General features: G+C 53.4%; 1 protein-coding gene across 3 annotated transcripts in view; it reads right to left on the bottom strand.

The window, feature by feature from the left end:
- The window catches only part of SETD2 (SET domain containing 2, histone lysine methyltransferase), a 45,077-nt gene that overhangs the window by 2,868 nt on the left and 15,883 nt on the right, over nt 1-26,326 (bottom strand). Inside the window, exons 6-18 of one of the 3 annotated variants that reach the window (XM_068673162.1) lie at nt 24,146-24,269; nt 22,834-22,911; nt 22,503-22,600; nt 20,368-20,494; nt 18,891-19,025; nt 18,280-18,408; nt 16,088-16,729; nt 9,172-9,220; nt 8,222-8,402; nt 5,320-6,007; nt 4,511-4,645; nt 4,061-4,200; nt 2,889-3,000 (exon numbers count right to left, since the gene is read on the bottom strand). In XM_068673162.1, coding sequence (XP_068529263.1) covers nt 2,889-3,000; nt 4,061-4,200; nt 4,511-4,645; nt 5,320-6,007; nt 8,222-8,402; nt 9,172-9,220; nt 16,088-16,729; nt 18,280-18,408; nt 18,891-19,025; nt 20,368-20,494; nt 22,503-22,600; nt 22,834-22,911; nt 24,146-24,269 — 2,638 coding nt within the window. Of the gene's footprint in view, nt 1-2,888; nt 3,001-4,060; nt 4,201-4,510; nt 4,646-5,319; nt 6,008-8,221; nt 8,403-9,171; nt 9,221-13,344; nt 13,614-16,087; nt 16,730-18,279; nt 18,409-18,890; nt 19,026-20,367; nt 20,495-22,502; nt 22,601-22,833; nt 22,912-24,145; nt 24,270-26,326 lie in introns of those variants that run through there. The other 2 variants (XR_011093600.1, XR_011093601.1) reach the window with 2 other exon arrangements.

Raw genomic sequence — 26,326 nt, 5'->3', positions numbered from 1 at the left:
AACGCCGCCGGGCAGCTTTTACGGCCGGGAGCTCTCCCGAGCGAAGTGAATTAGTGCAGGGCCGGCTCTGCTGGCCCCACATCAAAGCCCCTTTTCCCCTCCCTCGTCCCGGGTACCTACATCAAACGGCCCCTAATGGGAGCAGATGGCCCCGCGCCGGCTCCCCGCTCGGCACCGAGGGCACCAAGAGGCACCGGGGAGCGACGGCGCAGCCCACGGTGCGTGTCCCCCGTGTCCCCCGTGTCCCCGCGTGCCGTTTTTGGCTGCTCAGAGCCGGTTTGGATTTTTGGAAGGGGGGGTGAAGCAGCAGGATGTGGTGCTGGGGGTGCTGAGGATTCGTCTCCACGAAAAGGGGGGCCAAGATCCCTAAGGAGCGCGCCGATATCCCGAGCGCAAAAAGATTTTGTTGGGGAGCGGTGAGGGAGCAGGGGAAGGATCCTGGCTGGCATTTTGGCCAAGATTTGCCTGCGAGCCCCCAATTTTCTGGAGGGTGAGCGCCTCGCCGAGTCCCGCAGGGCTTCACGAGGAGCCCGCGGATCCTGGAGGACGGGAGGGAGATGCCCCACGGCGCCTGCTGACGGTGCCCTCCCAAAAAGCACAGCCTAGCCCCAAAATGCTTTGTGCGTGGCTCCGCCGCGGCTCGGGGAGCACAGTTGATGCTCTGGAAGGAGCAAGCAGCAAGGAATTGCCCCAAATTTTCCTCTTCTAGCAGGGTTTTAGCACACGGTGCTACCCCGAGGACGCAAAACTCGTGATTCCCATCATCCGGGCAACGCCTTCAGCCAAAGCTGAGCCCAGCAGAGCCCGGCCTCTCCTCCTCCTCCTCCCCACCCCGCTGGTTCCTGGAGGTCTCCCCCTCGCCGAGGTTATTCTGGAAGCACAGAGGGGCGAGGCTGAGGGATTTTTAGGGCGGGGAGCAGGGAGCAGCTCCCCCGAGGGCTCGGGGCGCGAGTCGCAACAGGACTCGGCGGCGTCCAGGAGCTCCCGGGCTCTGCGGGGCGGGGGGAAATTCAGGAAAAGGCAGCAAAACCCCAAATCTTTGAGTCGGAGAGGAAAGCAAAGCGTCTCCACGCAGAGTTTGAGGATTTGCAGCAGGATGGAGAGGCCACGAGCCCCCCAGTGCCCACGGCACGGCTCTGGATTCCCTCCGCGGGGACGCCCGGTGCAGGAATTGAGGTGCAGTCGAGCCCCACACACACAGCCCGAGTCTTACATCAGCCTAGGGAGAGGTTTTTGGGTTTTTTTTTTTCCTTTCAATCATCCCGGCGCAGCCAGCAGCAGGCACGCAGGGAGGTCGCAGACGACTTCCAGAGCAGCCTCCCCCCGGCACGGCACGGGAAAACCCCAACGCAGCCGCCCCGCACGCAGGGAGAGCGTGATGGAAGCCAGAAAACCACGCTGGGAGCAGCAGCCCCGGCGTTTCCCCTCTCTGTTTGGGGAGGAAAACAAGCAGAAATAAAGAAATAACCTCAAAATCACCCAGGGGGCACGCCGGGAGCGAGGTGACCGGGGGCGTTTCGGGAGAGGGGCGAGCTGGGGGGGCACCTGCAGCGAGCTGCCCAGGCGTGGGGAGGAGGAGAGGTGGTTTTGGGAGCGAAAAAATCTCTGGGAAGAGTGTTTGGGACCCAGGCAGGGCCAGCAGATCGGGAAGCCCCATCCCAGCCTCGCCTCTCCTTCCCCCTTTGCGCCCTCGGGTGCGGATCCCAAAATCTGGTGCTGGTTTGGAAGCCGGCGGAGTCAGCCCACGCGCTCTCCCCTCCGTGCCAGGGATGTTTTGAGGTCACTTGGAGCTCCCTGCTGCGAGCTGGGGAGCGCCCGGCAAGGGTTTGGGGCTGGCTCTGCCTCTGCAGCCAGGAGAGGACAAAAAAAAAAAGCAGGAAACCAAGCAGCAAAGCACGACCCCGCTGCCTTCCCCGGCTCCCACGCGTTCCCCGGGCTCGGGGAGCGCCACAGCCCGGCACCAACCCGCCTGCGTCCGCCCAACCAGCTCCTGAAATTCCCAATTTCAGCTTTTTTTCTTTTTTTCTGCCTGTCGGAGGCGGGATTCGTTTCCTTTTCCGTGGAAAAAGGGAGGGAGGGAGGCAGCTCGGCGCGGCGGGCGCGTGCCGGAGGGCTCCCCGCGCGCGTCGCAGTGGTGCCAAGGGCCAGGAAAAGCCAGAGCAGGGGATGTGTCCCCAAAAAGGGGCCGTGCACCCTTCAAGCACCCTTCTGAAACTCAGCAGAGCCCCTGAGGAAGGTGCAGAGGTGGCTGCAGTGGGTGCAGAGCACGCTGGAGGACGCGAGGAGCTAAAAATGAATTTTTAACGCTGAGCACAGCCAGGGCACCGCAGCCACGCTGGAAACTCACAGGATTGAACGCATTTCCCCGAGAGCACCCAAAAATCCTGCAAGGCACGAGCCTGTGGGGTCACTGTGGGCTCCGTCACACCCCGGAGAGGTCCCAGAACGGCAGCAGGATGCCAGAGGACAAAAATCATGACAGGTTTTTTTGGATTCCTCCGCGGAGTCGCAGGAGGAAAGCACTCGGCGGCGGAGCACTCCCTAATTAACTTTTTTTTTTTTACAGGAGGATAAATATTTGCAAATCATGTCGTTTCAAAGCCCAATCTCCAGGAATCCCAGCTCAAGCGCTCTGAGGATTTCGTTAACCCCCTGGGATCCTGGTGGCAAACGGGACGTCGGGGAAAAGGGACAGGGAGACGTCGCCTCCGGTATCGAAGGCGAAATCAGCCAAAAGACTGCTGCAAAACTGGAGAGGGGTGGGGTTGCTCCCGGAGTTACAGCCTGATAAAAGCACTCCTGCCACGGTTCTTGTGTTTTCCCTGCTCTCCTCGCAGGAGGTGAGGAGGTGGAGGCAGGAGTTTCCCCCTTTTTGACCCCAAACTCACCTTCATGGGGTTTTCGTCGTACGTGGGAGTCCCCAGGTCCATCTCGGCTTCGTGCTCGAGGCTGGCGTCATCCCCCGGGCTGTCCCACGTCGGGGGGTCCCACTGGGTCTGCCTGGAGGAGAAATAAAAAAAAAGAGAGCTGTGAGCCCCCAAAGAACCCAATCCTGCCCAGAGCAGCTCAGGCGAGGCACCACGGCTCGCTCCGACTCCTCAGGAACAGAGGGGCCGTGCTCACGCGGGATGGACGGAGAAAATTGGGATGAATATCCCCGGATTGGGCAAAATCAGCACAACAGGGCTACAGTCCTGGCGTCGAGGATGGCTTCGAGAGGGGCGTCAGCACGTGGGAGCATGGAAAAGGTGGTGCCAGGGGGTGAGAAGCACATCGGGGGAGAAAAGTGGCCAGGAGGAAGCAGGGAGAGCAGGACAGGGATCGGGGTGGTGCTGCAGGGCACGCAGGGGCTCCCAGCAGGTGGGGAGATTGGGTTAAAAGCAGACTAAACAAAAGGGATGAGAGGAAGAGAGAAATCTCCAGCAGCCCTCCTGCGGCACGGGGGTGACCTAACGCAGCAACTATTTTCCATCTCCGAGCTGCGCCTGCGTGGAGCCGGGACGCGGACGCGGGCTCCTCTGCACGGGATAAAAAATAAGTGGACTGACAGGTTAAGATCTCCTTCCCCCTCCTGCTCTGAAGCTCCACCAGGGAAGGTGCTTTTTTTTATTATTATTTTCTGGGCTTGGAAGGGCTCCTGTTGGGCTGCTGGCGCCGCTCTTGGTGCTGAAGGGAGCAGGAAGGAGGAGAAGAAGAAAAGAAAATGCTCGCACGGAGCCATCAGTGCGTCGAGACGCCGTCAGGACTTGCAGGGAAACGCTCAGCCTTAACCCTTTAGGCAGGCGAGTTCCCACAAAGATCTCACTCGGGGTTTAAATAAAAAAATAAAATAATAAAAAAACTTTCTCCGAAGTGTAACATTTACGATATTAATCTATGATAGGAGGTGGAAAAGGTGAGGGGGAGAAGAAATCCTCCCCCTTTGGAGGATTTTGCAGCTCCCGAGGGCTTGAAGAGGCTGCGCAGAGCGGGGTCTTTGCCTGGCACTGCCACCAAAGCCACACACAACGCTTCCCTCGTTATCCTTTAGCTCGTTATCCCCTTCCTCGTTTTCCCTTACCTCGTTACGACGTGGTAGTAGTAGATCTTCCCCTCGGGATCCCGGGCTGTTTTCCAGTTGGGCGGCAGGACGATGGTTTTGGGTTTCGGAGGGGACGGCGGAGGCAAGTCCAGGAGGTTATTGCTCACCACGAGCTCTGGCTAAAAAAAAAAAACAAAAAAAACAAAAAAACAACACGGGAGTGATGGAAAAAGAGGGGCAGCAGCAACAAAAGCAGCCCAAAATACCCCCAGGTGCCCTCGTGCTGCCCATACGGAGCCGTCTCAGCTGTGCCACCCCAAATTCCTGCCATCGGAGGGCTCAGAGCCGGGCTCAACGCCCCCAAAAACCCTTCCACCAGCTGCAGGGGAGCAGGAGGAGGTGATGGAGGGAGCTCTTTGGGATGTCACAGCACCCTGGGGTCACCAAATGCGGGTGGAAACCCCCCCCGGTCCCTCCTCGAGCCGTTACCTGCTGGATGGGCTGGGGCTGCCCGGCTGCCACGATGGTGGTGACGGCGGTGGGGGGCTGCACGATGACCCCCTGGGGGTGAGCCGTGTAAATCTGCTGCCCCTGGATGTACTGCAGGCCGGGCTGTGCGTAACTCTGAAACCAAATACATAAAAAAAAACAGGGGTTTGGGGTCAGCGTCGGTCCCGGGAAGGGCAGGGAGAAGGGGACGGAGCGGCTTCCTGCACCGAAACTGCCATCGTGGAAGGGGAAACAAAAATCTGCCCCTGCTTCCAGCACGCAACGGAAAAAAACGGTGATTCTGACCCAAACGAGGGATTTTTGAGGTCATTAAAAGGCAGGAGGAACTCGGAACTAAAAGTTTTGGGCACTCCGCTCAGCCTCACCGCGACACGTCTCCGTCTGCTCCCCGCTGCCCAAACGCAAAAAGCCCCAAAGATGGGAAAAGACAGCGAAGGAAAGGTCCAAGGAAGACCCCAAAAATGCTTGAAAACCCGGACATTTTCCTCTCCGGGCACCAAGACCCAGAATTTATGGAGAGTTTGGCACAGCCCCTTCCCTGCCTCCACCACGGGAAGTTTTGTTGTCTTTGTGCACTGAAAACGAGTTTTAAACGGGTATAAATGGGTTTTTCTCAGCATCTTGGATGGGATTTTATCTCCACGACAGCAGAGCGAGGCAGGACGGCCCCAAAAAACACGAGTAAAGGGTGACCACAGAAAATGTTCCCCCTCTCAGGCTGGCACGGTTCCTTTTGGGGCCGTTTTCACCCCCAAAAAGGTGATGTTTGGGAAGGGGGGAATTATTACCTGTACAATCGGCGGGGTGGTCTGCGAGTAGGGGGACGTCACCCCATAAACAGTCTGACAGGTCTGCCCCTGGTAATATATGGCTGGCTGCGACTGGGCGGGCGAATATTGCTGCTGCACGGCCACCGCCTGCTGGCTCGAGTCCCAAACCCCGTAATTTTGGCCCTGCACCGTTCCCGGGGTGGGCACGGGCAGGACGGTGGCCACGTTGGCTTCTTGGTGGCCCACGGGGTCACCTTGCGGGACGTAAGGCGGCGGCGGCGTCACCTCCAGGGGGGTGGCTACATGTTGGACTACTGGGACCGGCTGCGGGGGGGCCGGCATGGGGGCGGCGTCCACCGAGTGGCCCACCAGGGGTTGGGGGTGCTCGTAGGGGGCCGGGGAGCACATGGGGTCCATGCTCGGGGTGGGCAGCAGCACCTTGCCCGCGTTGGGGTTGCTGGGGTCGACGTAAGCCTGCATGGGGTAGCCGGGGGGGTAGCCGATGAAGCTGTGGTGGGGGGTGCCGTAGCCCATGGAGTCGTAGGGGATGGGGGAGGCGATGCCCAGGTTTTGGAGCTGCTGCTGTTGTTTTTGGGCTTCCCGCTGGGCCACCTCCTGCTCGAAAAGCTTCCTGCGCTCCTCGGTGGAAAGCTTGTTGCGGTCCTTGAGGCGGACTTTCTTCTTGGAAGACGCCGGCGTGTCATACCTGGAGGGGGAAGAGAAGGGGAGAAAAAGGGTGAGGACTCAGCGGGATGTGGGTCCTGAGCAAAAAGGAAGGGGGTGCTGCTCGTGGTGGGTAATAAAGGTGCTCCGGCAGCAGCAGCTGCCCCAATTTTTTGGTTTTTAGCTGCCTGACCGCGCGTGGTGAGCCACGGAGAGGAGGAAAAGAGGAGGAGGAGGAGGAGGAGAGGAAGAGGAGGAAGAGGAGGAAGAGGAGGAAGAGGAGGAAGAGGAGGAAGAGGAGGAAGAGGAGGAAGAGGAGGAGGAAGAGGAGGAGGAGAGGAGGAGAGGAGGAGGAGAGGAGGAAGAGGAGGAGGAGAGGAGGAGGAGAGGAGGAGAGGAGGAGGAGGAGAGGAAGAAAAGAGGAGGAAGGAGAAAGAGGAGGAAGAGAGGAGGAGGAGAGGAGGAGGAAGAGGAGGAAGAGGAGAAGAGGAGGAGGAGAGGAGGATGAGAGGAGGAGGAGAGGAGGAGGAGAGGAGGAGGAGAGGAGGAGGAGAGGAGGAGGAGAGGAGGAGGAGAGGAGGAGGAGAGGAGGAGGAGAGGAGGAGGAGAGGAGGAGGAGAGGAGCAGGAGGAGGAGGAGGAGAGGAGGAGGAGGAGGAGGAGGAGGAAGAGAGGAGGAAGAGAGGAGGAAGAGAGGAGGAGGAAGAGAGGAGGAAGAGAGGAGGAGGAGAGGAGGAAGAGGAGAGAGGAGAGAGGAGGAGGAGAGGAGGAGGAGAGGAGGAGGAGGAAGAGGAGGAAGAGGAGGAAGAGGAGGAAGAGGAGGAAGAGGAGGAAGAGGAGGAAGAGGAGGAAGAGGAGGAAGAGGAGGAAGAGGAGGAAGAGGAGGAAGAGGAGGAAGAGAGGAGGAGGCGAGGAGGAAGAGAGGAAGGAGGAGAGGAGGAAGGGAGGAAGGAGGAGAGGAGGACCCCAAAACCCCCCACTCCTATCCCCTCGGCGGGCTGCCCACGTCTCAATTCCTTTTTTTTTTTGGCTTTTAGGGCTCGCCCAGGGCTCGTTTCGGGCCGTGCCCCATCCCTCCTGCCGGCAGAGCGAGCCCCCCCAGCCCCGAGGTGCAGCCGTTAGTAAGAACAACGGAACGGCGAGCAGCACGGTGCTGTTTGGATGCGGGTTTAGCTTAAAAAAAAATTAATAAAATGTGGATTTTTTTTTAATTTTTTTTTTCGGAAGACTTAAGGATTTTCGTCCCGAGACGCGGAGCAGCTGGAGGGATTTTTCCGAGGAGTTAAAAAACAAAAACAAAATAATAATAAAAAAAAAAAAAAGCACGGAGGACTTTGATCAGACCTCAACCATGGAAAATCGCAGATCAAAGGTAGATATTTGGAGAAGTTACGAGCGTGGTAAAAGGGGGATTACGAGCAAAAATGGTTTGCAGCCATCGGGGGAATGGATCCTACAAAGCATCCCCTGGATGTTTAATATCCTAACCCCGTGTTCGTGGGCTGGCTTCGCGGATCAAAAGCACATCTCCTCGGGGAGTTTACACGAGAGGCAGCTCGCGTGAAGGGGAGGGCAGGAGAAAATCGAGGAGCGCGGCGTTTTTGGGGGTTTCCGGGCGTTTTCGGGCGTTTTTGGGGTTTCCGTGCCCTGCAGGGATAATTACGGGATCGTGGCTTTGGGGTTGAGTTTTTTTTTTACCCAGCCATTTCAAACTCTCCCGGTAGGCTCTCGCCTGGCTGACTCACCAGCGATTGTTCCCTAATTATTAGGTTGCTTCACGATCCTATAAAGAGGGACAAGAGGAAGCCGCCTTCTGTAAAGGGGATCCCGTTGCTGATTTAATGTGATCTCCCCGAAACACAAGCCTGTCGTGTTTTCCCTTTCTTAATGAATAAAGAGGAAGGAAAAGGGGAGCAGGGGGGCGGTGGTGCCCAGAGTCCCTCCTCCTGGTGCCTTTCAGCTGGCTCGTGGCTTTTGGGGGATGTCCTCTGGGTGTTTTGTGTTCAAAATGCTGCTTGGTTTGGGTGCAGAGGTACAAAACACCTTGTGAGGATGAAGCTGAGCCTTACCAGAGGGTGAAGGAGCCACAAAAACCCCGGAACGACGCCTGGTTGGGGAGCACACCTCGCCGTGCCCCCACGAGGAGATTTTCTCCCCATCCCTGCGTGTTTTCGGAGACTATTTGGGCTGATTTCCCCCGTGTTTAGCCCTGGCTGTGCTCCCACACACCCAAAACCTGTGTTTCGTGGACCACTTGCCTGTCCTCCGGCCTCTTGGTGCCGCGCTCGTACGCCGAGGACGGCGGCGACAGCGAGTCCCTGCGCCTCTTCTTCTCCTTGCTCTGGCTCTGCCGCTCGGGATCCCGCTCCCGGCTCAGGACGGGGTTTTTCGGGGTGGGAGTCTGATCCCTGTGGCCAGACGCCTCTCTCCCACGGTCGGCTGGTTAGGGAAAATGGGTAAAAAAAGAGAATTTTGTTACAATTCAGCAAGTTTCAAGCTCCCGGGGTTTCAGTGGCTCCTCTGTCTCAGCCAACAGAGTCTCCATTCAAGCAAATTTCAGGTTCCCTCGTATCAGCCTCACTGCAGCGTGGTTAAAATAAAACTTCCATCCTAATTTCTATTTTTAGGTCCTTTTCCAGCCCCTGAGCTGTTACCTAATGGCTGAAAATGCACCACGCTTATTTTTAGGTCCCGCCGGTTCCCCCTCCTCCCGTTCTTCCAGCAGGGTGGAAACGTGGTGGCTCCGAACCTCAGCACGCGTCTCCCGAGGAGTTTTTACACCCAAAAACTTGTTCAGAAAGCAAGAAGCTCCCCGAGCACATCGACACTGAACGGAGCCTGCACTGAAAGCCGTGGTGCTGGAGGGTTTGGGCTCAGCCCGGGGATGTTTCAGAGCCACCAAAATGTTTCAGGTCAAACAAAAACCCCAAATGCGCCCTTGCGCTCTTGTTTCCGCCTCCCAAAAAAAATTTGGGTGAGGGGATAAAGGAAGAGAGATTTGCAGACAACCACCAAAGCCCGGAGGTAACGTTTTAGGGGGTAGGGGTAATGTTTTGAGGGAGCAGAAATTGCTCCTCGATCAGCTGGGTGAGCTTCTTTGCACCGTGGGCTGGTTTTGGTGGACTGGTTTTGGCTCTTGGCACCGTACCCTGTGAACATCCACCTGTTTTCTAGGATTTTTAAAAAAAAAAAAAGCATCAGGACGTACCGCTGCTCTCCTTTTCTGCTTGGCTCTTCTTCGGGATTCGGTACACCTCCTGCAAAACAAGCCACAAGTCAGATTTTCAACTGGCCATGGGAGAACACCCCCGGCGCCCGCAGGGCTGAAAAATTGTCTTTTGAAGCCAAGTTCTGGTTTGAAGCAAAGTTCTGGTTTTAAGCAAAGTTCTGGTTTTAAGCAAACCATCGCGGTGCTTTCTGTATGCTATCCTTCATCAGCAACTCACGTTTGGTGGGGTTTTTGTGCCAAAAACTGGACGAAGTGATCTTAGAGCTCTTTCCCCACCTGCACGATTCCATGATTTAAAAAAAAATAAATAAATATATTTTTTGGGCATGGTTTTTCTGCAGGTGTTTTAAGGCAGGTCGCGCTGCCCAAGTCCTCGCACCACCCGTTGCAGCTCGGGGGGTGCTGGTGGTGGAGCCAGCAGGCTCTGCCCTTCGTTTAAAGGCAGAAATCAAGGCAAAAATAAAGGGAAAAGAGCCTGGAGGAAAAATCCAAGAGGGTGTGCGCTGTGCCAGGCTGGGGGGAATTATTTGTGACTTCAGGTTTTGAGGCAGAGCCCACGGTTGTGGACTTTGTGCCACGTGGTGCCGAGCTACAGCACCCTCGTGAGTGGGAAAAACTTAAAAACACATCAATTAGCTCAGCAAAACGGGACAGGACCTGGCAAGGAGGATGAAAACCTTTTTAGGGTCCCCTTTTTAGGGTCCTGGTTTTGCACGTCGACCAGCTGGGTCCCTGCTGGCCACAAACCGAGGGTTTTATGCCCCACCGTGCTCTCAGCTGCGATTTTATATGAAATATTCGGGCACTCAGCGTGCAAATTGTGTTGTATCCTACTAGAAAAACCGATATTCCCACCTGTGTGATGCAGACACTATATCATGTGCATGTACACCATATACACACACACACTATATAAATAAATAGTAAAACTGACTGTCCAAGCCCCAAAATCCTAAAAGTCAAGACTCCTTTCCATTTTATTGCCACCCTGGATCGTGCCCTTGCTCTCTGCCCTCCTCAGCAGCAGTTCCAGCAGCGACGTGCTGAGATCCCAGACCTCTGGGTTCATTAGGGTTGTGTTTTTTTAGGGTTAGAGACCAAGCAGAAGCAAAAACCTGAGCCAAACCTGCTCCACGAGCCTCCGAGCGGAGTTAATTCTCCTTGATGCAACAGCAAAGGCATCAACACAACCCTGGCACCCTGGGGGAAAACGCCGTGCTTGTGTAGCACCAAAATATCCTTTAATTTAGGGGCTGGATGAGGACGAAGGGGATTTATAGGGGGAACGAAGGCTGCTTGTGTTATTCCACCAGTGCCTACCTCTGCTTTGGGATTCAAAGCTATCCCAAACTCAGAAAGCAAAAACCTCCAGCTCAGCGTGACTGCAAGATCCTCACCCTTACGTAAACTTTATTTTTTTTTAAGAAATTTGCTGCTGAAGCAGCTCAGGAGGAGCTCACCTTGCCAAATTTAGGGCACGAAGGTCACGGTGCCTCGGTGCCACGGGGCGAGGGGGTCCCCTCTGGCTCCTCGCCTGCTTTTAGGGCAGCAGGAGGAACCCCCCGAGCCCAACACCACCTTTTCTCTTAAAAACATCGATTCTCCGCCCTGATTTTTTTTTTTAAAGGTGGTTGGAGATGACTCGAGGAATCAGGGATCCTCTCGGGGGCTGGCCGCGAGTCACAGCCCCTCCCAAAGTGCTGCTGGGGGTTGTACGAAGGGATTGGGGCAGAGATTTGTTTTAAAGTAGGGTCAAACACCTGTTTATTTTTCCCCCCCTTTTTTTTTTTTCCCCTCAATTCTCCTCTTTTTAAACAAAGCCTGGTGCACACCTCGCACCCGGGAAACAAAGCGGCACCTCGCTGCTTGGGGTGGGAGGGATGCGGAAGGAAGCCCCTGGGATAGGAAAACCTACACGGCTCTGAACCCATAAACCAAAAAACCCTGCGTGGGACAGAGGTGACTTCCCCTGGAAGGTCAGAGGTGCGGCACAGCAGCGCCCCAAATTGCCCTTAAAACCAATTCTTTAAACCCTCTCCAAGCTGAATCCCGGAGGCACGAGCGACCAAGTTATGCGGGAGGATTTCTCTTGCTGCCTTGCTCCTGCAGCCCCAAAAGCACCCGTTAGTGCTGGATTTTCCTCTTTTCTTCTCCCCCTCCTGCACCAGCAGCCCTAAAAGCCCCTCCTCGGATGCAGAGCGGAGCAGCACGCCCTAAAACCAAGCAGAGCACCCCGGGCAGCCCACGCCGCACTCCCACACCGACACCGACTGCGGAGGAGCCACCACTGGGGGCACGAGGTGCCAAGAACCAGCCCCGAGGTGGATCAGTAGGGGCAGGAGAGGAGGTGCTGGCTCCTCCCAGCTCCAAAAAAATAACCAGCAGGGCACGCAACGTGAAAATAGGGGAAAGAATGGTCCGAAAGGATGGAGAACCGGAGCTGGGTACGGCTGGAGCGTGGCTCGGCACGCAGCGGGACCGCCGGCACCGCTCCGGGGAGGAGCGGAGGCAGCAGAGCCTTTGAAAAGGGCACAAAGCAGAATTTGGGATCGGCTCTATGGGAAGCAGATGGTGGTCAAAGCAAGAGGCAGGGAGAGCTGCAGAGCGAGGCTGGGTTATTTTGGGATCGGAAGGCGCTAGCTCGAGCGCACGGAGCGCACAGGAGGGCCGCCAGCGGAGCCCAGGCGGTTCTCTACCTTGGAGAACAGCTTTTAACGAGTTACACAAAAAATTAGCTGCACGATTCGGGTCTGCTACAAGCTTAAAAAAAGAAAAAAAGCCCCGAAATGAGGCTGGCGGGCTGCACGCACGCCCAGAAGGGGGTGGGTGCAGCAGGATGCACGTCCCGAGCGCATCCCCATCCGCGGCGCACGAGCGCACGATGCTAAGGTAGGGAGGGGAGCAAGGACTGAGCCCAAAACTTCCCTAAATAAAGGCCAAAAAGAAAAAAAAAAACAACAGCCTGGCCGCTCACCAGCGCCTATTGTTTCCACGAGCTGTTTTCTCGCTGTAAGTTCTGACAAATTACAAGCGCCCTAATTAGAGCGTGCCGGAGCGAGAGCCGCTCACCCCGGGCTGGCGAGAGCAGCTTCCCCGTGCTGCCCTCTGAAGATGTGTCAAGCGTGATTTGGAGAGGTTATTTGGGGGAAAATTAAAAGCTCAGCTCGTCGGGGCCACCCAAGATTTGCTGTTTCCTATCAGGGAAACGATTAAGCTCCCAAAAGGGGGTTTTGGAGAAGAGCAAGTCCACCTTGCCCAAATCAAACAGCCTGGGCATCGCCTTGGCCCTGAGCTGCTAAATTGTTTGGGGAAGAAGTGTTCGGGTAAAACCTTACAAATCCAAGGCGTTTGGTTTGTTCCTAAAGGGCTTCTTAAAAGAAAATAAATCTCTTTATGACAAAAGAAGGCTTCAGGTAGTAAGGAGAAGGTTTGGAGCCTCCCAGCTGCAGCTCTCTGGTTCTCTAAGGGATGGATTTGAGATGTTTTGGGTAGCAGAGTGCTGTAGGACGCTTATGGGATGGGCAGTGGAGCTGTAGGACCCAAAGGCTGGCTTTGGGGGGCCAGAGTTAGGAAAGCACACTGTGCTCAGCTCCAAACCTGCCCGATTCCCCTCAGCACTGAGATCACCCCGCAAAAAGCCCCTAAGGGCTTCACACCCGCAAATCCCAAACACCAGAGGGGTGCAAGTCCTCCGTGCCCTGCTCGGCGGTACCGACCCTACTGCAGAAGGTGCGGGTGCTGCCAGAACACGCCGAGATGCTGAGAGAGAGAGAGAGAGAGAGAGAGAGAGAGGGGAGCACATCCATCCACGGGGACCTTACCTGCTACGGGACGGGAGCACAATCCTGGGGTTGGAGGGGGGAAAAAGCACCGGGAGACCCCCGCGTGCTCTCCAGCCCCCGTGGTCGGGTCCGTTTTCAGCACGGGGGAAAAATGCACCGCGGCCCCGGAGCTTGGGATCCGCGGGCACGAGCCCAGGCTGAAAACGTCCCCATTTTTTTTTTTGGGGGTGTGTGAGGGGTGTGTGTGGTGCTGAAGGGGGGGTGTAGCAGCGGCCACAGCTCCCTGGGGGTTACGGGGCCGGCGTGGCCAAGCCCCGTAAGCCGAGGCAGCCGTCCCCGTGTGTAGAGGTAGAGAAAAGAGAGAGCTCACTTAATCCTTTCACGCCGGGAGCTGGGTTTTTTTTTTTCCCCCGGCCAATGGACGCAGCAAAATACCGTCGGCAGCGCCGAGTTAACCACACCTCTGTCCTTTTTGCACCTAAATCACTTTGCTCATGCATCACCATCCAGCTTCCCAACCATCTTCCCGGCTCTTCGCGGCGCGCACGCTACGTTCGCTCCCTTCTTCAGCACGGAGTTGGGACAAGGAGACACATGGTCAGCTGGTGATGTTAACAAGCTCCTTGCTGCCCTGAGAAGCTGGATGGAAATGGGTGAAATTACCAGGGGGGTCATCAGCACGGACCGGAGCAGGACATAGCTTAAATTTACGAGGTTGCAGATCCCCCCCCCCCAACTCCCGGCCACCCTCCTGCCAGCTCCGTTTCTTTTCCTTCGGGCATCTGCCACCCGGGGCTGAGCTGTTGTTAACCAGAAATGGGTTAACCAGAGGGTAGTTAACCAGAAACCAGCATCCGAGAGGTGAAAGGAGGACAGAAGCAGTTAACTCGTGGCCGAGGACGGCACAGGAGGCACCCACGGGGTCGTGGTTTCCCCCCCCCGAGAGCGCTCTGCTTTTCGGGCCGTGCCCCTCGGGGTTTTTGCATCCCTGCCACGGCACGAGGAAAGTCCTAAGCACGCCTAAAAGATCACCGAGGGGACGTGAAGACACATCCCAGCTACCAACTCGCACGGGTGACAGCTCCAGAGCTCCACCACGGGCTTCAGCACGAGCTCCCCGGGTACCCCGAGCTCCTCCGAGCTCCGGAGAAAACCCCAAACCTCCTGGGACCGGCGGGTGTCAGACCAAATCCGGGCTCGCAGTGCCCATTTTGGAGAAGTGCCCCGTTTTGGGCAACTTTTTCCTTAATGCTTTTACTTATCTCCCTTGTGCTGCTCCAGGTTTCAGCCCTGCAGCACGTGAAAACCTCGCGCTGCAAACACGGGGCTGGGGGATCCCCGCGAGCGCGTCTCCAAAGCAGGAGCAGGAGCTCACTTTTTTTTGGTTTTCAGCTTTAACATCCCCAAGGATCCAGGACTTCCAGTTCCACCTGGAAGGGAAAATCCTTTCCAGGAAGGAAAAGGGCTTCCAGTCCCACCCCAACCCCAACCTGGCAGTGCCGCTCGCATAAAGGAACCGAAAGAGCCAAGCAAACCTAAAAAGTCTGCACGTTAAAAGCTGGTGAGCAATATTTGGCAGATCCACTCGGTAAAGAAGGGAAGGAAGAAGAACCTCAGCCTAATTTTCTACAGCAAGACCTTTCAGCTCATGTTTCGTTTGGTAAAGTCTCGCCTCCTCTCCCGGTACGATTTATGGCACAAATGATTACGCCCAAACAATTCTGTTCAAGAGCATCTGGTTTTTCCGAAAATTTCAGAAATTAAGGTAAGATTTCCCTTGAGTCTTACACAAAACTCCACGTTTTATAAAATAATGTTTGCAGCCACGGTAGTGAACGGACACAGCTCTTTGGCGAGATGATGCGCTCTAAAATGTAAGTTTGCTTAAAGAGCACTAATTAAAACCGGGCGGGTGCTTGATTAGGAGAAGGGCAGAACTCCCCCACCACCTTTTCCACCAAAGCTGCCCCGTTTGGAAGCTCTGCAGAGCCAGCAGGGACTCAGCTCCATCTCAGCTGGGTGCTCGGGGACGTGCAGAGGTCCCTTTCTTCTCCCTCCTCGTGTTTTGTTGGTGTGGACGCAGCCTCAGGGCTCTGCTGGATCCTCAATAAATGCTTTCACACCTCCAAGCAAGGCTCTCGCCCTCCTTGCTCTCCCCAAAATATAATCCTATAGGAGCAGCAGATCCACCAGGAGTTTCCAAAGACCTAAAGAAACCCCCAGAAAATGCCCGAAGCGTTGAGCAGCAGGTTACAAAACTCAATTTCACCCCAAATTTCATCAAAGATTGATGTCAGCTAAAGACCAAGTGGCCAAGAAGGCCACCTGCACTGCTCAGGGAGGAGAAAAAGCAACCAGCAGCCCCCTGACCTTACTCTTACATCGTTTTCTCCAGGAAGATCTTGATGGAAGCGGACCAGAAAGCAGATGGATATTCTAGCAGCCCCTAAAAGCTTAGATTAACACCCCAAAACTGAGCATTTATTGGTTTATATCCAAACTACGCACATCTAGAGGTTATCCCAGTATTAAAAGTGGTATCAAGAGGCCAAAATGCTGCCAACAGATGGGTTTTTGTGGAGGCTCTGCACGTTGCAGATGTGGAGCACGTGGTAACGGGACAGGAAACGCTGACGAGCTTCCCATAACTTAATTTAAGAGGTTGCTGAATGGGCATCGAGCTGGGCACTGGGCATTCCAACCAGAAACGCTTCTCACGCTGTCACTAGGTCCTTTTCCTGATCATTTGGGAGGTGGCTCTCACCCTGAGCAGCCCCAAAACCACCCCAAAACCACCACGAGGTGTTTTTGTGGTGGCCAGCCTGCACCATCTTTGGTGTGCAACACCAAAAACTCTGGACAACACCACCTGGACAACATCTGGACCAAAAACCACCTGGAAATCTGTTTGAAATCCCGGACGGGGGAGCTTGCAATGAAAGGATGCACACAGAAAGCACCCGAAAAGCCCCAAAAGCAATCGTAGATGTCCAAGATTTACCAGCAGGACCACGTCCCAGCCCTGCTGCGCCGCGTTTAAGGCCAACAACTCCGCGTTGGCCTCAGCAGGGGCAGAGGTGGTGGTGCTGCGGGTACCCCGGGGTGCCTCTTACCTTCAGGTCTTTCCAGCTGTCGAGCAGCCTGGTGGCCAAGTCGCTCACGTCGACGATTTTGTCGGTTTGCTCCTGGCTCCTCTCGCTCTCCACGTCGGATACGCCCTCCTCCTCGTCCTGCGACGGCGTCTCCATCGTGATGGGCTCCTCCAGCTTCGCCCCGTTGCTTTCCTTCACCTCCACTTCAGGCTCGGCCTCCAGCTCCACAACTTGAGGTTTGCTGCTCTCCACCGGCACGTCGGCAGCGGGTTTCATCTCCTGCTGTTGCTGCTGCTCCTCCGACGCCTCCGTCGGGGCTCCCTCCAGCTGGTCCAGGTCCTCCTTCCCTTCCTTCCCCTCCAGCTCGCTGGTTGTATCCGAGATGGCGCTGTCCATGCTGTTCTCACTTATAATTTTGAGCCTCCGAAACACCAGCTTTTTGGGGGTGTCCGTGTCCCCTTCCACGCTCTGCTTGGCGGAAAGATCGGGCGTGTTGAGCGGCGTGTGAGCCCGCGACGTGTTCTCGCTGGAGTAGCCGTCGCCCTCGCTGAGCTGCGGGACGGCGGTCTTGGTCTGAGCCCAGCGTTGAATGATGGGGAGCACCTTGCTCTCCTCCAGCATGTTCTTGGTGGGGATAGGCAGCAGCTCCAGCGTCTTCATGATCTGATTGAAGAGAGAAAATCAAGGTGAATGGGACTGCGACAGGTCACGAGGAGAGAGACGCAGCCCTCCTCAGGGCTAAACGCAACGGTGAGCTTCTAAAGAGGGCAAATAAACCATGAGAGGAGAAAAAATAGGCAGTGGGTTGTAATTAAATCAAGTTCAACGAGCTCAGACACCTACAGGTGGCCACAGCCACTTCTGGATGATCCACGCTGCTCCAGGAGCCAGCATCTGAAACCAGCACGCAGCCAGGCACGCTGGAGTAGAGAAAATCTCAGACTTTGCACCACTGAGCCTTGGCAATTATGCCAAGTCATCCTATCTGCGTCTACCTAGAGCTCCCATCATTGTACACTCATGAATTTAATAGCCCACGGAATAAAAAAATTAAAACCAATCCCATGGTGGTGCAAAACCTCTCCCGAAAACAGAGCCCAAATCCCCAGCAAACAGTTTTGTTTTTTTTTCTGAAGGAAGAGGCAGAAAGTCCTGTTGCAGCACTTCAATTTACTGATTTTTTTAAAACCAATCCTTCCAGAAGGAAGGACAAAAGGAAGGACAGGAGATGGTTTTATGGCATTATGCTGATTTCTGCCATCTGATGGCCCAAAGGCCAACTCCTAAAACAATGACCGTAAAAAAATAAAAAACGAAGAGGAAAGGAAAAAAAAAAAAGTGTGATCTGACCCCTATGACAAGCCTGACTTGCAGCTCAGTAAAGAATGATCCAGATTTTAAAAGAGTGTATTTGATTTATAGAAAAACACCAAAGTTAATGGTGCAGTGACCAGATGCATCAGGAGTGGAGACAAAGCCCCAGCCCCAGCAAGTCAACGCTCTCGGTGTCCCTCTAAGTGCTCGCTGCCTTCTGCCGTGCCATCTTTCCAAAAATTTTGGGTTACGGGGCTGTCAGACATCGTTCCTCTTGGGGCCAGGGCGAGATGAGCGTGGCACGACCCAATAACTAAGGCGAAAAGAGAAAACCCGCGTGGAGCTCCGGGAGCAGGCTCAGAAAACAAAGGGGGGGTCAGCAGCAGGACAGGCACCCTCAAGCCCTGAGGCTCGGGCAGTTTCTGCTTTCTGGCTGGATTCGGGGCAGGGTGAGCCTCTCAAAACGCCCAGCAAAGCGCTGGCAGAAGCCCCTTTAAGGAAGGAACTCCCAGCTGGTTTTTGCGTGCGATGCCGAAGCGCGTACAGAAAACAGAAACCTTCAAAGCTCCACTCGGGCCCGTCAAAGCAATACCTCAGATTCCCTCTGTCGTGCAGTATGGAAGGAATAAAGATCGCTGCCGCTGCTGTGCAAGCCTGGCTCATGTCACTAACTCCGAAATGTAAGGAAAACCACAGAGGCAAATTCTTTCCGTGTATTTTACTCCCCCCTTAAAGCAGAAGTTTTAGGCCGTCGCTGCACGGATACCTGCAGTTTGTTTTCACGGAGGCTTGGCATGCGGCATGCCTATCAATAAAATCATCAGCTGCAATCAAAATAAACCCAGAGCAATTAGCAGGGCGGCTAGGAAAGCCTCAGACCCGAGGCAAGAAGGACTGACCTCCAGCTGCAGCTTCAGGTTGTTGGCGGTGCTCCCCCGGCCGTCGCCCAGCTCCGTCATCCAAATCCAGAGGAGGGAAAGCCCGTGGCACTCCAGGAAGGACTTGAGGCACGACTGCGAGTGCGTGTTCTGGATGGGTCAAAGTCACAGAGAGGCCACGGGAAGGGTCAGCGACACACGGGCAAAAAGAATTCGGGTTCCACATGCCAAACTCCTGTCAAACTCCTCGCTGCTGAAAAAACCCGGAGCAGGGAGCCAGAGAGAGGCACCTGCCAAGCCCAGCACGCGTCGAATGTAATTCGAGGGGACGTGGCTGCTGCTCTCGGAGCAGTAACACACGCAGCAGGAGGTTTAGAACCACGATAAGACAGCTGCAACGTCGTTTGCTTCTAGAAATGGGCATTTCATGACCCAAGCACATCAGTTCACCAAGCACAAGGCAAGGGCTGCACCACACATCGCCTACAAACCAAGCAGAACTGCTCGAGCCCCCTCTCAGTGTGCTGGCACAACTCAAACAGCATTTTCTATTATCCCCTCTAACTCTAAAAAGCTCTAAAACGACCTCCCTGAACCAGCGATCCCTCCCCGCTCAGCTGGGAGCTTCCCACCTGTATGAGCTTGAGGCAGGTGAGCTTCTGCTCCAGCGTTTCGATGCGCACCATCAGCCGGGACAGGCTGAGAACTTGGTTCTTATCCGAGAGCCCCTCGCCGTTCTCCAGCAGGGCTTCCAGCTCCCCGTCCACCTGCCAGGAGGAAGAAAACCACGAGGAAATTAATTCTCCGACCATGCCAGGCGCATAAAACACCACCCTACCTACACGACGCCAAGGAGAATTCCTTTCCCTGGCTTCGGGAGCCCCTCCTGACCACTGCTCACATAGCAAAAGGGCGAAGTCTGGCTTTAATTTGCCCCAATTTGGTTGGGTTTCGTTTATTTGCTGCGTTACGGTTTCCATTCCATGTTGTTTAGGGCTTAAATGCCACGCAGAGCTGCGCTGTTGCCACCAGCCTGTGAGATGTACACCTCTACGCCACGTGCACAACGCTCCGCAGGGGAAATTCCAGGTGGATGCCCCCAAAATAGTTCTGGTTGGAAATTTACCTGTTCACGGAGGGAAAGCAGATGTGCACGAGAAGATTATCCTGGTTTTAATTGCAGAGAAATTTACTTCTCCGAATTCCTAGCTCGTATTTACATCCTTTACAACCAGAGGCACATTCCTCTCCGAGAAGACACCGAAACATCAACCTCCACAATTAGCCCACTGCTCGGTGGCACCGATTTGCCTTCCAAACCCACCTACAGATGATTTATTTCTTGCCTCCCTGACTCTCAGACGCAGCAAATGGAAACGAAGCTGGCCTTTTCGAAGGCAGCACCTCCCAAAAAAATATGTAATGTTATTTGTAGGAATAGGGCTTTGCTTCAAGCACAGAAAAATTCAATTTAGTAGAGAGTAAGGGGAGTGCAAATCACTTCTTTGCACTCAAATTCGTTATTTAAATTCCTTTTGACCACTTTTCTGCAAACTTTCCTCCTCCGCCTACCACACAAATCCATCGCTGCAACTCAACGTAGAGAGAAGGCTCACGTAACCACTTGGAGAGGATTATATGCATGAGGAGCTATAAAAAGGCTTTAAAAAGTCTGGATTTAGCTTACTTAATTTCATTCGCATCCATCTGCAAACACAACTGAAGCTGGAGTCAAAGCAAACACAAGGCACGTCCCTGCAAGTTCCTCGACGCTGACTTGCCTCTAGGCCAAAGCAATTAGAGGTTCCAATTTCACATCCTAGCCCGTGGATGGCAAACATCTGCACCATTTGAGCTGTCAAAGTGCAGGTAACGTCCTACACAGTGAAGCCAGCGCTGTTTTGTCTTTCCCTGGAATTCAAAAATCACGCAACCCAAGGAATTGTGAAAGCCACGTGGAATTTAGCAGCCTCGTCCTGGAACGGGAAGCGGTGACCCGAAGACTTACAAAGAGGGCATCATGCCCTCAGCCAACCCTCTGTTGCTTCTTAAGGGAAAAACAAAAGAAAACAAACAACAAACTCGCAGCCAGAGGAGAACGACACTCACCGAATCCTTCTTCCGGGAGCGTTCCTTTTTCATCTTCCCTCCAGCCGCTCGGATGCTGACCCTGTTCTCTCCCCCCAGGTAACCCCGGCAGTTGGCCGAGCCGCAGAAGCATTTCTGAGCTTCTTTGCTGTTCGTGGGCAGAAGCAAAATAACATTAAATAACGAATCGATGGCATTTCCAATCAGTTGCTTCATCTTACTCCTAAGTGCATCCCGCTACTGCGATGATAAAGGCCATTACTGCACTGCCCAGGCACTGCTCTCTCTTTCCTCTCCGTTGTTTTTCAAATACCCGCTAAGCAGCTACAAGAAAACACGGAAAGCCATCACATCCCTGTTTTTTCGGGTGTTTTTTTCTGTCTTGGAGTCTCCCTGCAACGCTGCTGCAAAGCAAGGCTGCCCAGACCACAAGGACAGGGCAGCGAGTGTGGTTTTTTCACCAGCTGCCTTCAGAAGAAAAGGGACAGAGACTTTCTGCATGCCAAGGCTTTTCATTCTGGCCACTGAACATTCAAACAAACCCCTCAATCCTCAAACAGCTGCTGTGATCCTGTCATTTCCACAAGAAACCAAAGCCTGGTACAGTTCCAGGCTCTTCCTAGGTCAAGAACCAAGAACCAGAAAGGTGAAGGTGGGGCTGCTGGGTCTGAACCAAAATCACACGTTCCTTAGGAAAAAGGCTTGCATTTTATTGCTCAAAACAAAATAAAGAACGGGCTGAGGGTTCGTGGAAGTAGAAAGATTCAGGTGGAAGACTTTTTTTGCAGAGATTTACAGCAATGAACAGCACAAGAGATTTAAATTGCTTTGTCTTCAGCCAATATGTTTACAAAGCCTCTGTATTTTCTACTTGAAATGCCATAAATCTTAAACTATACGTCAAAACTGCTTGGGAGGGTGTGCAGGGTTTTATTTGTTTGTTTTGTTTGTGTTTTGTTTTTTTAGAAACAGAGTGGAGGAAGTTGGCTCTGCATCACCAATGGTAAATGGAGAAGCCGAACTGCGGGGTCTCGTGTGAAGCAGAAGCTGAGATCAGGAAGGGTACGAACAAGATCAGAGCTAAAAAACTCCCTGGAGACAGAGCCCAGGTGTAACACCAAACCTAATGGTTTGGGCTACGCCAAATTAATACAGACACAAATAAAATGATGGCCCTACAGACTGCGTATTGAATAGTGACTTTCCCAGCTTTAGAGACAGCTCTGTGCTGACCCGCCTGGGTACAAGGCACTAATTTTGTGACGTGCAAATTCAGGCTGATGAATCCCACCTAGGGGCTCTAACGAGCTACCAGGCCAAATCCTGCCTCATCTTCATGGATCCGTGCCTGATTAATGCTTGGAACAGAACACGACGTGACAGCGTCTGACATTTTAGCATGAATCGATGTGGAACACAACTAAAAATGCATTTCCGAGCCTCTGCTTACAGGAAGAGCCGTGCTGTTGCAGAAAGCAGGATCCAGAAGGAAAAAGGAAGAGGCACTCATTAAACTGCTAAATTCGGTAAAGATGCCTAGGGATTATAAATTGGATCCACAATTAATCTCGTAATTGCAGGTCCTTCCACGACTGTCAGGTGCTATTTTGTGCTGATCACTTTGAAGAGAGGGAAATATTTCACCTGGACGAGCAGTAACAGAAAATATTCAGCTCAAGTGCAGAGAAGGGAGCAAAGCCCAAGCTGCAGCCAGGCAGGAAGAGGAAACGTGCTATCTGCTAGGCTTTTACAGCCCCTGCAAGCTTTGCTAAGTTGTAAAACAGAAATGGGTGGGGAAGAAGAGGCATTATTTAACAGCATGGCAAAGCCTAGAGCTTGGCCAATTAATAGACAGAAGAAAGAAACAGTCAGGTAATTATCTGGGAAGTTTCCACTGCAGGGAGATGGTATGAAGGGTAAGAAAGAGGCAATAAAGTGATACTGGAAAAAAAAAATATTAAATAAAACAGAAAATTCCTCTTACAATCTCTTGTTTGTAATGGATGAAAATTTATCCAGGTGATTTTTTATCTAGTTGAATTCGTGCTCATTTACAACCGCTCCGCTAGGTGAGGCTTTCAGTTTTTTAGCAGGATTTCATCAACACTCCCAAAAACCCACTTGCAGCAGCTTAAGCAGAGAGAGGGGAGACCTACCCGTATCTCTGGAACTGGTAGTCAAACGTCAGCTCCGAACCCGATGGGACGAGTTTGGTGGTGAAAAATCCGACTCTGAGCTGCCCATTCACAGTCCACTAAGGCGAGGAGAAAACAAGATGACAACAATTACTGCAAAAGCCAGGCTTGGCTTCTTTTCCCTATTAAATTAGCAAGACCAATCCTTCACAAAGCAAGGGTGATAAGTTTTAAATCTGCTCAGTGAATCAGCTGCACTTGCCCGTTTCAAAGGTTTACATTTGCCTAATGAGAAGTTGAGAAGTTGGGAAGTTGAGAAGCCAGCAGCAGCAGCTTCGAAGCAGCAGTTTACCTTTTGTGTCTCACAGTTTGGTTCGCAGCTGTGGTTCATAAAACGGGAGCAGTTTCCTTTCTGGGTAGCGTCTATTATCTAAAAAAGGAAAGAAACAACAAATAGAGCAGGACTGCCCCTCCTCCCCGTGCACTAGGCAGAAATTTTGGGCAGAGTACCCAGGAACGAGGCATTTTTGTGCACAACACAAAGGAGAACTGCACAAGTCACTCACCTTTTCTCCCTCAGCTATCAAAATTGTTTGATTTGGAGAGAATGGATTTTACAGGGATGACAAAAGCCCCCCCCAAAAGAACACTTTGCAACCGGTCTGTGGTTCTTAGTTTTCATTCTGAATTAATACAGAGCAATTCAGTGTGGTTGGCATCCTAAATTTTTAATATCGCTTTCTGACCCTCTGATACGTGGCACAACGAGTATCTGGGTTGGTGAAACCGAACGTTTTTGCCCCGCAGATTGTGTTTTAATGGGAGATTTGCCTTCTGGATCACTGCACCCTCCCTAACTGGGGGAAATACATCCCTGTGCTCCCTTGGGATCACGGAACAATCCCGTGGCAGCTACCAAAATCGCTTACGTGGAGGGAAAAGAAAAGTATTTTTAGCTCCTTTACTGTAAAGCTACCAAGACCCCCAAAAAAAAAATATATCTTCAGAGGAGAGACAAGCAGAATAGGGTATTAAATTTCTATTTATACACCTCGCTCGCAGCAGGCCAGGGCCCACCGCCCAAGGTAAGCGGCGCTGCAGCTCCCTGCATTGCAGCTCCACAGCTCCGTGGGTCTAAAATAGCTGATAAGCTGGAGCAAAGATAAATAATTAAGGACTTCTGGCGTATAAATATTTCTATGACGGTAATTCTGCATGGAGGGAGTCCGCCAGCTCAAAGCGGCCCTGTTTAGCGTACTTCTGTGGGCTGGGGGAGTGAGGAAATTTGGTTTCTTGGGTTTTCTGGAGTGGTTTGTGTTGGTAAAATAACAAAGTTCAGCTCTGAGCAGCTCTGGGGTGCTGGCGTGGTTTCTCCCAAAAGGGTTTTGCTCATGTGGAAGGGGTGGGTTCATAACCCCATCCCTTCCCACTGCCACAAGGACAGTTCCTCCTCTTCCACTCACCTATTTTAAGGACCCCGGAACAGAGCCAAGCTACAAAACCTCTCTTAAACCAGGCTGGGACTGAGCGACGGGTTAAAAAACGGGCAGTAAGACAGCCCAAGTGGCCTTCCCCTAAAAAAACACCTACAGCAGGCTCAGAGCGTTGCTCTGCACACGCACTGTGCTCACACCGAGCAGAGTTTTGGTGGGTTCACCGCTCACCTCGTCGTTTTTTAGGGCCATGAAGTAATAGTGGATGTTCTTGTTGCGGGCATACTCCTTCACACGCGCCTTGAATTCTTTGTGGTCCAGCACTTCCCCGCAGTACTCCAGCACAAAGGTGTTCCTGCAAAGCACACGAGGGAGAAAGCCTTAGGAAAGGTGAATCTGGAAGCAGGGATGGAGGAGAAGCACCAATTACCCTGACCCCAACACAGCAAAGGGCCAGCTCAACCCTCACCCGCTGCACTCCTTGCCATTTCCACGGCATGCTCCAGTCTGCTATAAAAAATTTGTTAGGTTTTCCTGCTGCCTGTCCCAAGTTTCCTTGTTTAGTCCACCTTCCCCCATCTCCCTGTTCACCAAAAAAAGCGGTTTTCCACCCAAAGAGCCAGGGATGAAACAAAAACAACGCAAAGCAGAAACAAAAGCAAGGCTGCAGCCAGCAGCAGGCTCAGATCTCTGCACCGAGCGCTGAAGAACTGCGTCCAAGTCCCTCGACGAACACGAGCCAACTGCAGCAGCTCCTTTTGCTGCTCTTGTTTCGGTTCATTTCTTTCTTCTCTTACTCGAGGCGGCCTTCGCGTGGTTGTTTTCATGTGGTTATTTCCTTCCCCTTGTTTCTCGACGTCGTCGAGCCCAGCACGCCGCAGGGTTCACCACCACATCTCCAGGACAACCTGCAGAGCTTGGGCTTCCAAAAGGTTTCCTAAAAACTTGGAGTAAAACTGGGCTCGATGTGTCCATATGAGGCAGCAGCACCTAAACCCGGGTGAAGGCTCTCTGGGTTAAATACACCTGCACAAGCAGAATTGTCTCCAGTGCATCTTAGATAACTTGGCATTCCCCTAAAGCAGTCAAATCTCCCCTCTGAATTAGCCTCGGGTGTTTGATGGAGCACGAAAAGACACCGCTGGAAGACCTACAGCATACCTAGTGGCAGAACCCATTGCTGGATTCCTCAACAGAAATCTTTCTCTTCCACAGAAGCAAAAAAAAAAATAAATCAGTTTCCATGGAAACTCACTGAAATACCCCGAGTTAGAGAAAATCTTTGCACAATTAAATTCCAGGCAGATAGACTTCGAGCTCGCAGTCTCTCTCATGCACTTGAGACTGAGCAGACTCCCCGTGCCCATCCCCGCAGCCTTTTGAAATGTAAATCCCAGCGCCTGGTGAAACTCCCAGCAGCACGGCACTGCTTCCTCGCAGCAAGGCACGCCACCAATTTATCCTCCCAAGCCTTTTGTTGTTCATCTGCAGAGCTTCACAGCTGACTCCTGCAGGCCCCGCAAGGATCCGAGAGGGGACCCAGACTCAGATGACACGCACGACAAATGATGCTGTCTGAACCTGGGGTAAAAAAACCATCCAGATGTCCCGCAGCCTGTAAGAGCACCACTCCTTACACAGCCACTCTCCCGTGGCAAAGCCTCCACACTCCCAAAAATCCCCTAGATTTGCCTCCTGTTTGTCCTGCTCCTCCCTGCTGCACCTTCGTGCTTCAGCCCTAAGCAGTTCCTTGAAACCACGCAGTCCTATTTCTTCTCTCGAGGACTTAAAGCTCTTTTTCTTATCGTGATTATGAGAAAAATTGGTGTGGCAGAAGGCTCCCGGCAACTCCTCGGTCTATCCTACCTGGTGAGAGAGCATTCCTGGCCCAGACCTGCTCCCTGCACACGCTGCACTTCAGCAGCACCGATCCAGGTGCAAAAATGCAAAAAAAAAATCTGTGTTTAGCTGAATAGATACAAGTCTAAACCAGACTTGGGTCTGCAGGCATCACTGATGCAGAACCAGCACTCAGAAGCACAGCAGTTGGCTAACGACAGGCTAACGGGGGAGGAAGGAGCCCCACAGGTTCTCCGTACAGTGCAGCCAGGAGGAGGAAGACTCCAGAAGAGGAAAAGCTTCACAGAGGTGGGAAGAGAAAAAGAACAGACTCTCCTCTGAAGCGATGGGACGGAGCCAAACACGGAGAGGAGGGAACACAGATTAAACACGAGAGGAAGCTAGAGGCACGTCTGCCAGAAAGCCTGCTGAGAACAGGTTGGTGGACGAGGGGAAAACCCCAGTGGGTGATCTAATACTCGGTTAGGGTACGTACATGCAGGTAACTGCCGGGAACACACGACAGTGAGCAAGGACAGCACAGAAAACTGGAGGAAATTCAGCACATCTCCT

The sequence above is a fragment of the Anas acuta genome, chromosome 2 (assembly GCF_963932015.1).
Source record: "Anas acuta chromosome 2, bAnaAcu1.1, whole genome shotgun sequence".
NCBI lineage: Eukaryota > Metazoa > Chordata > Aves > Anseriformes > Anatidae > Anas > Anas acuta.
The sequence above is the reverse complement of the archived record's forward strand: the minus strand, read 5'-3'. Positions and strand labels throughout refer to the sequence as shown.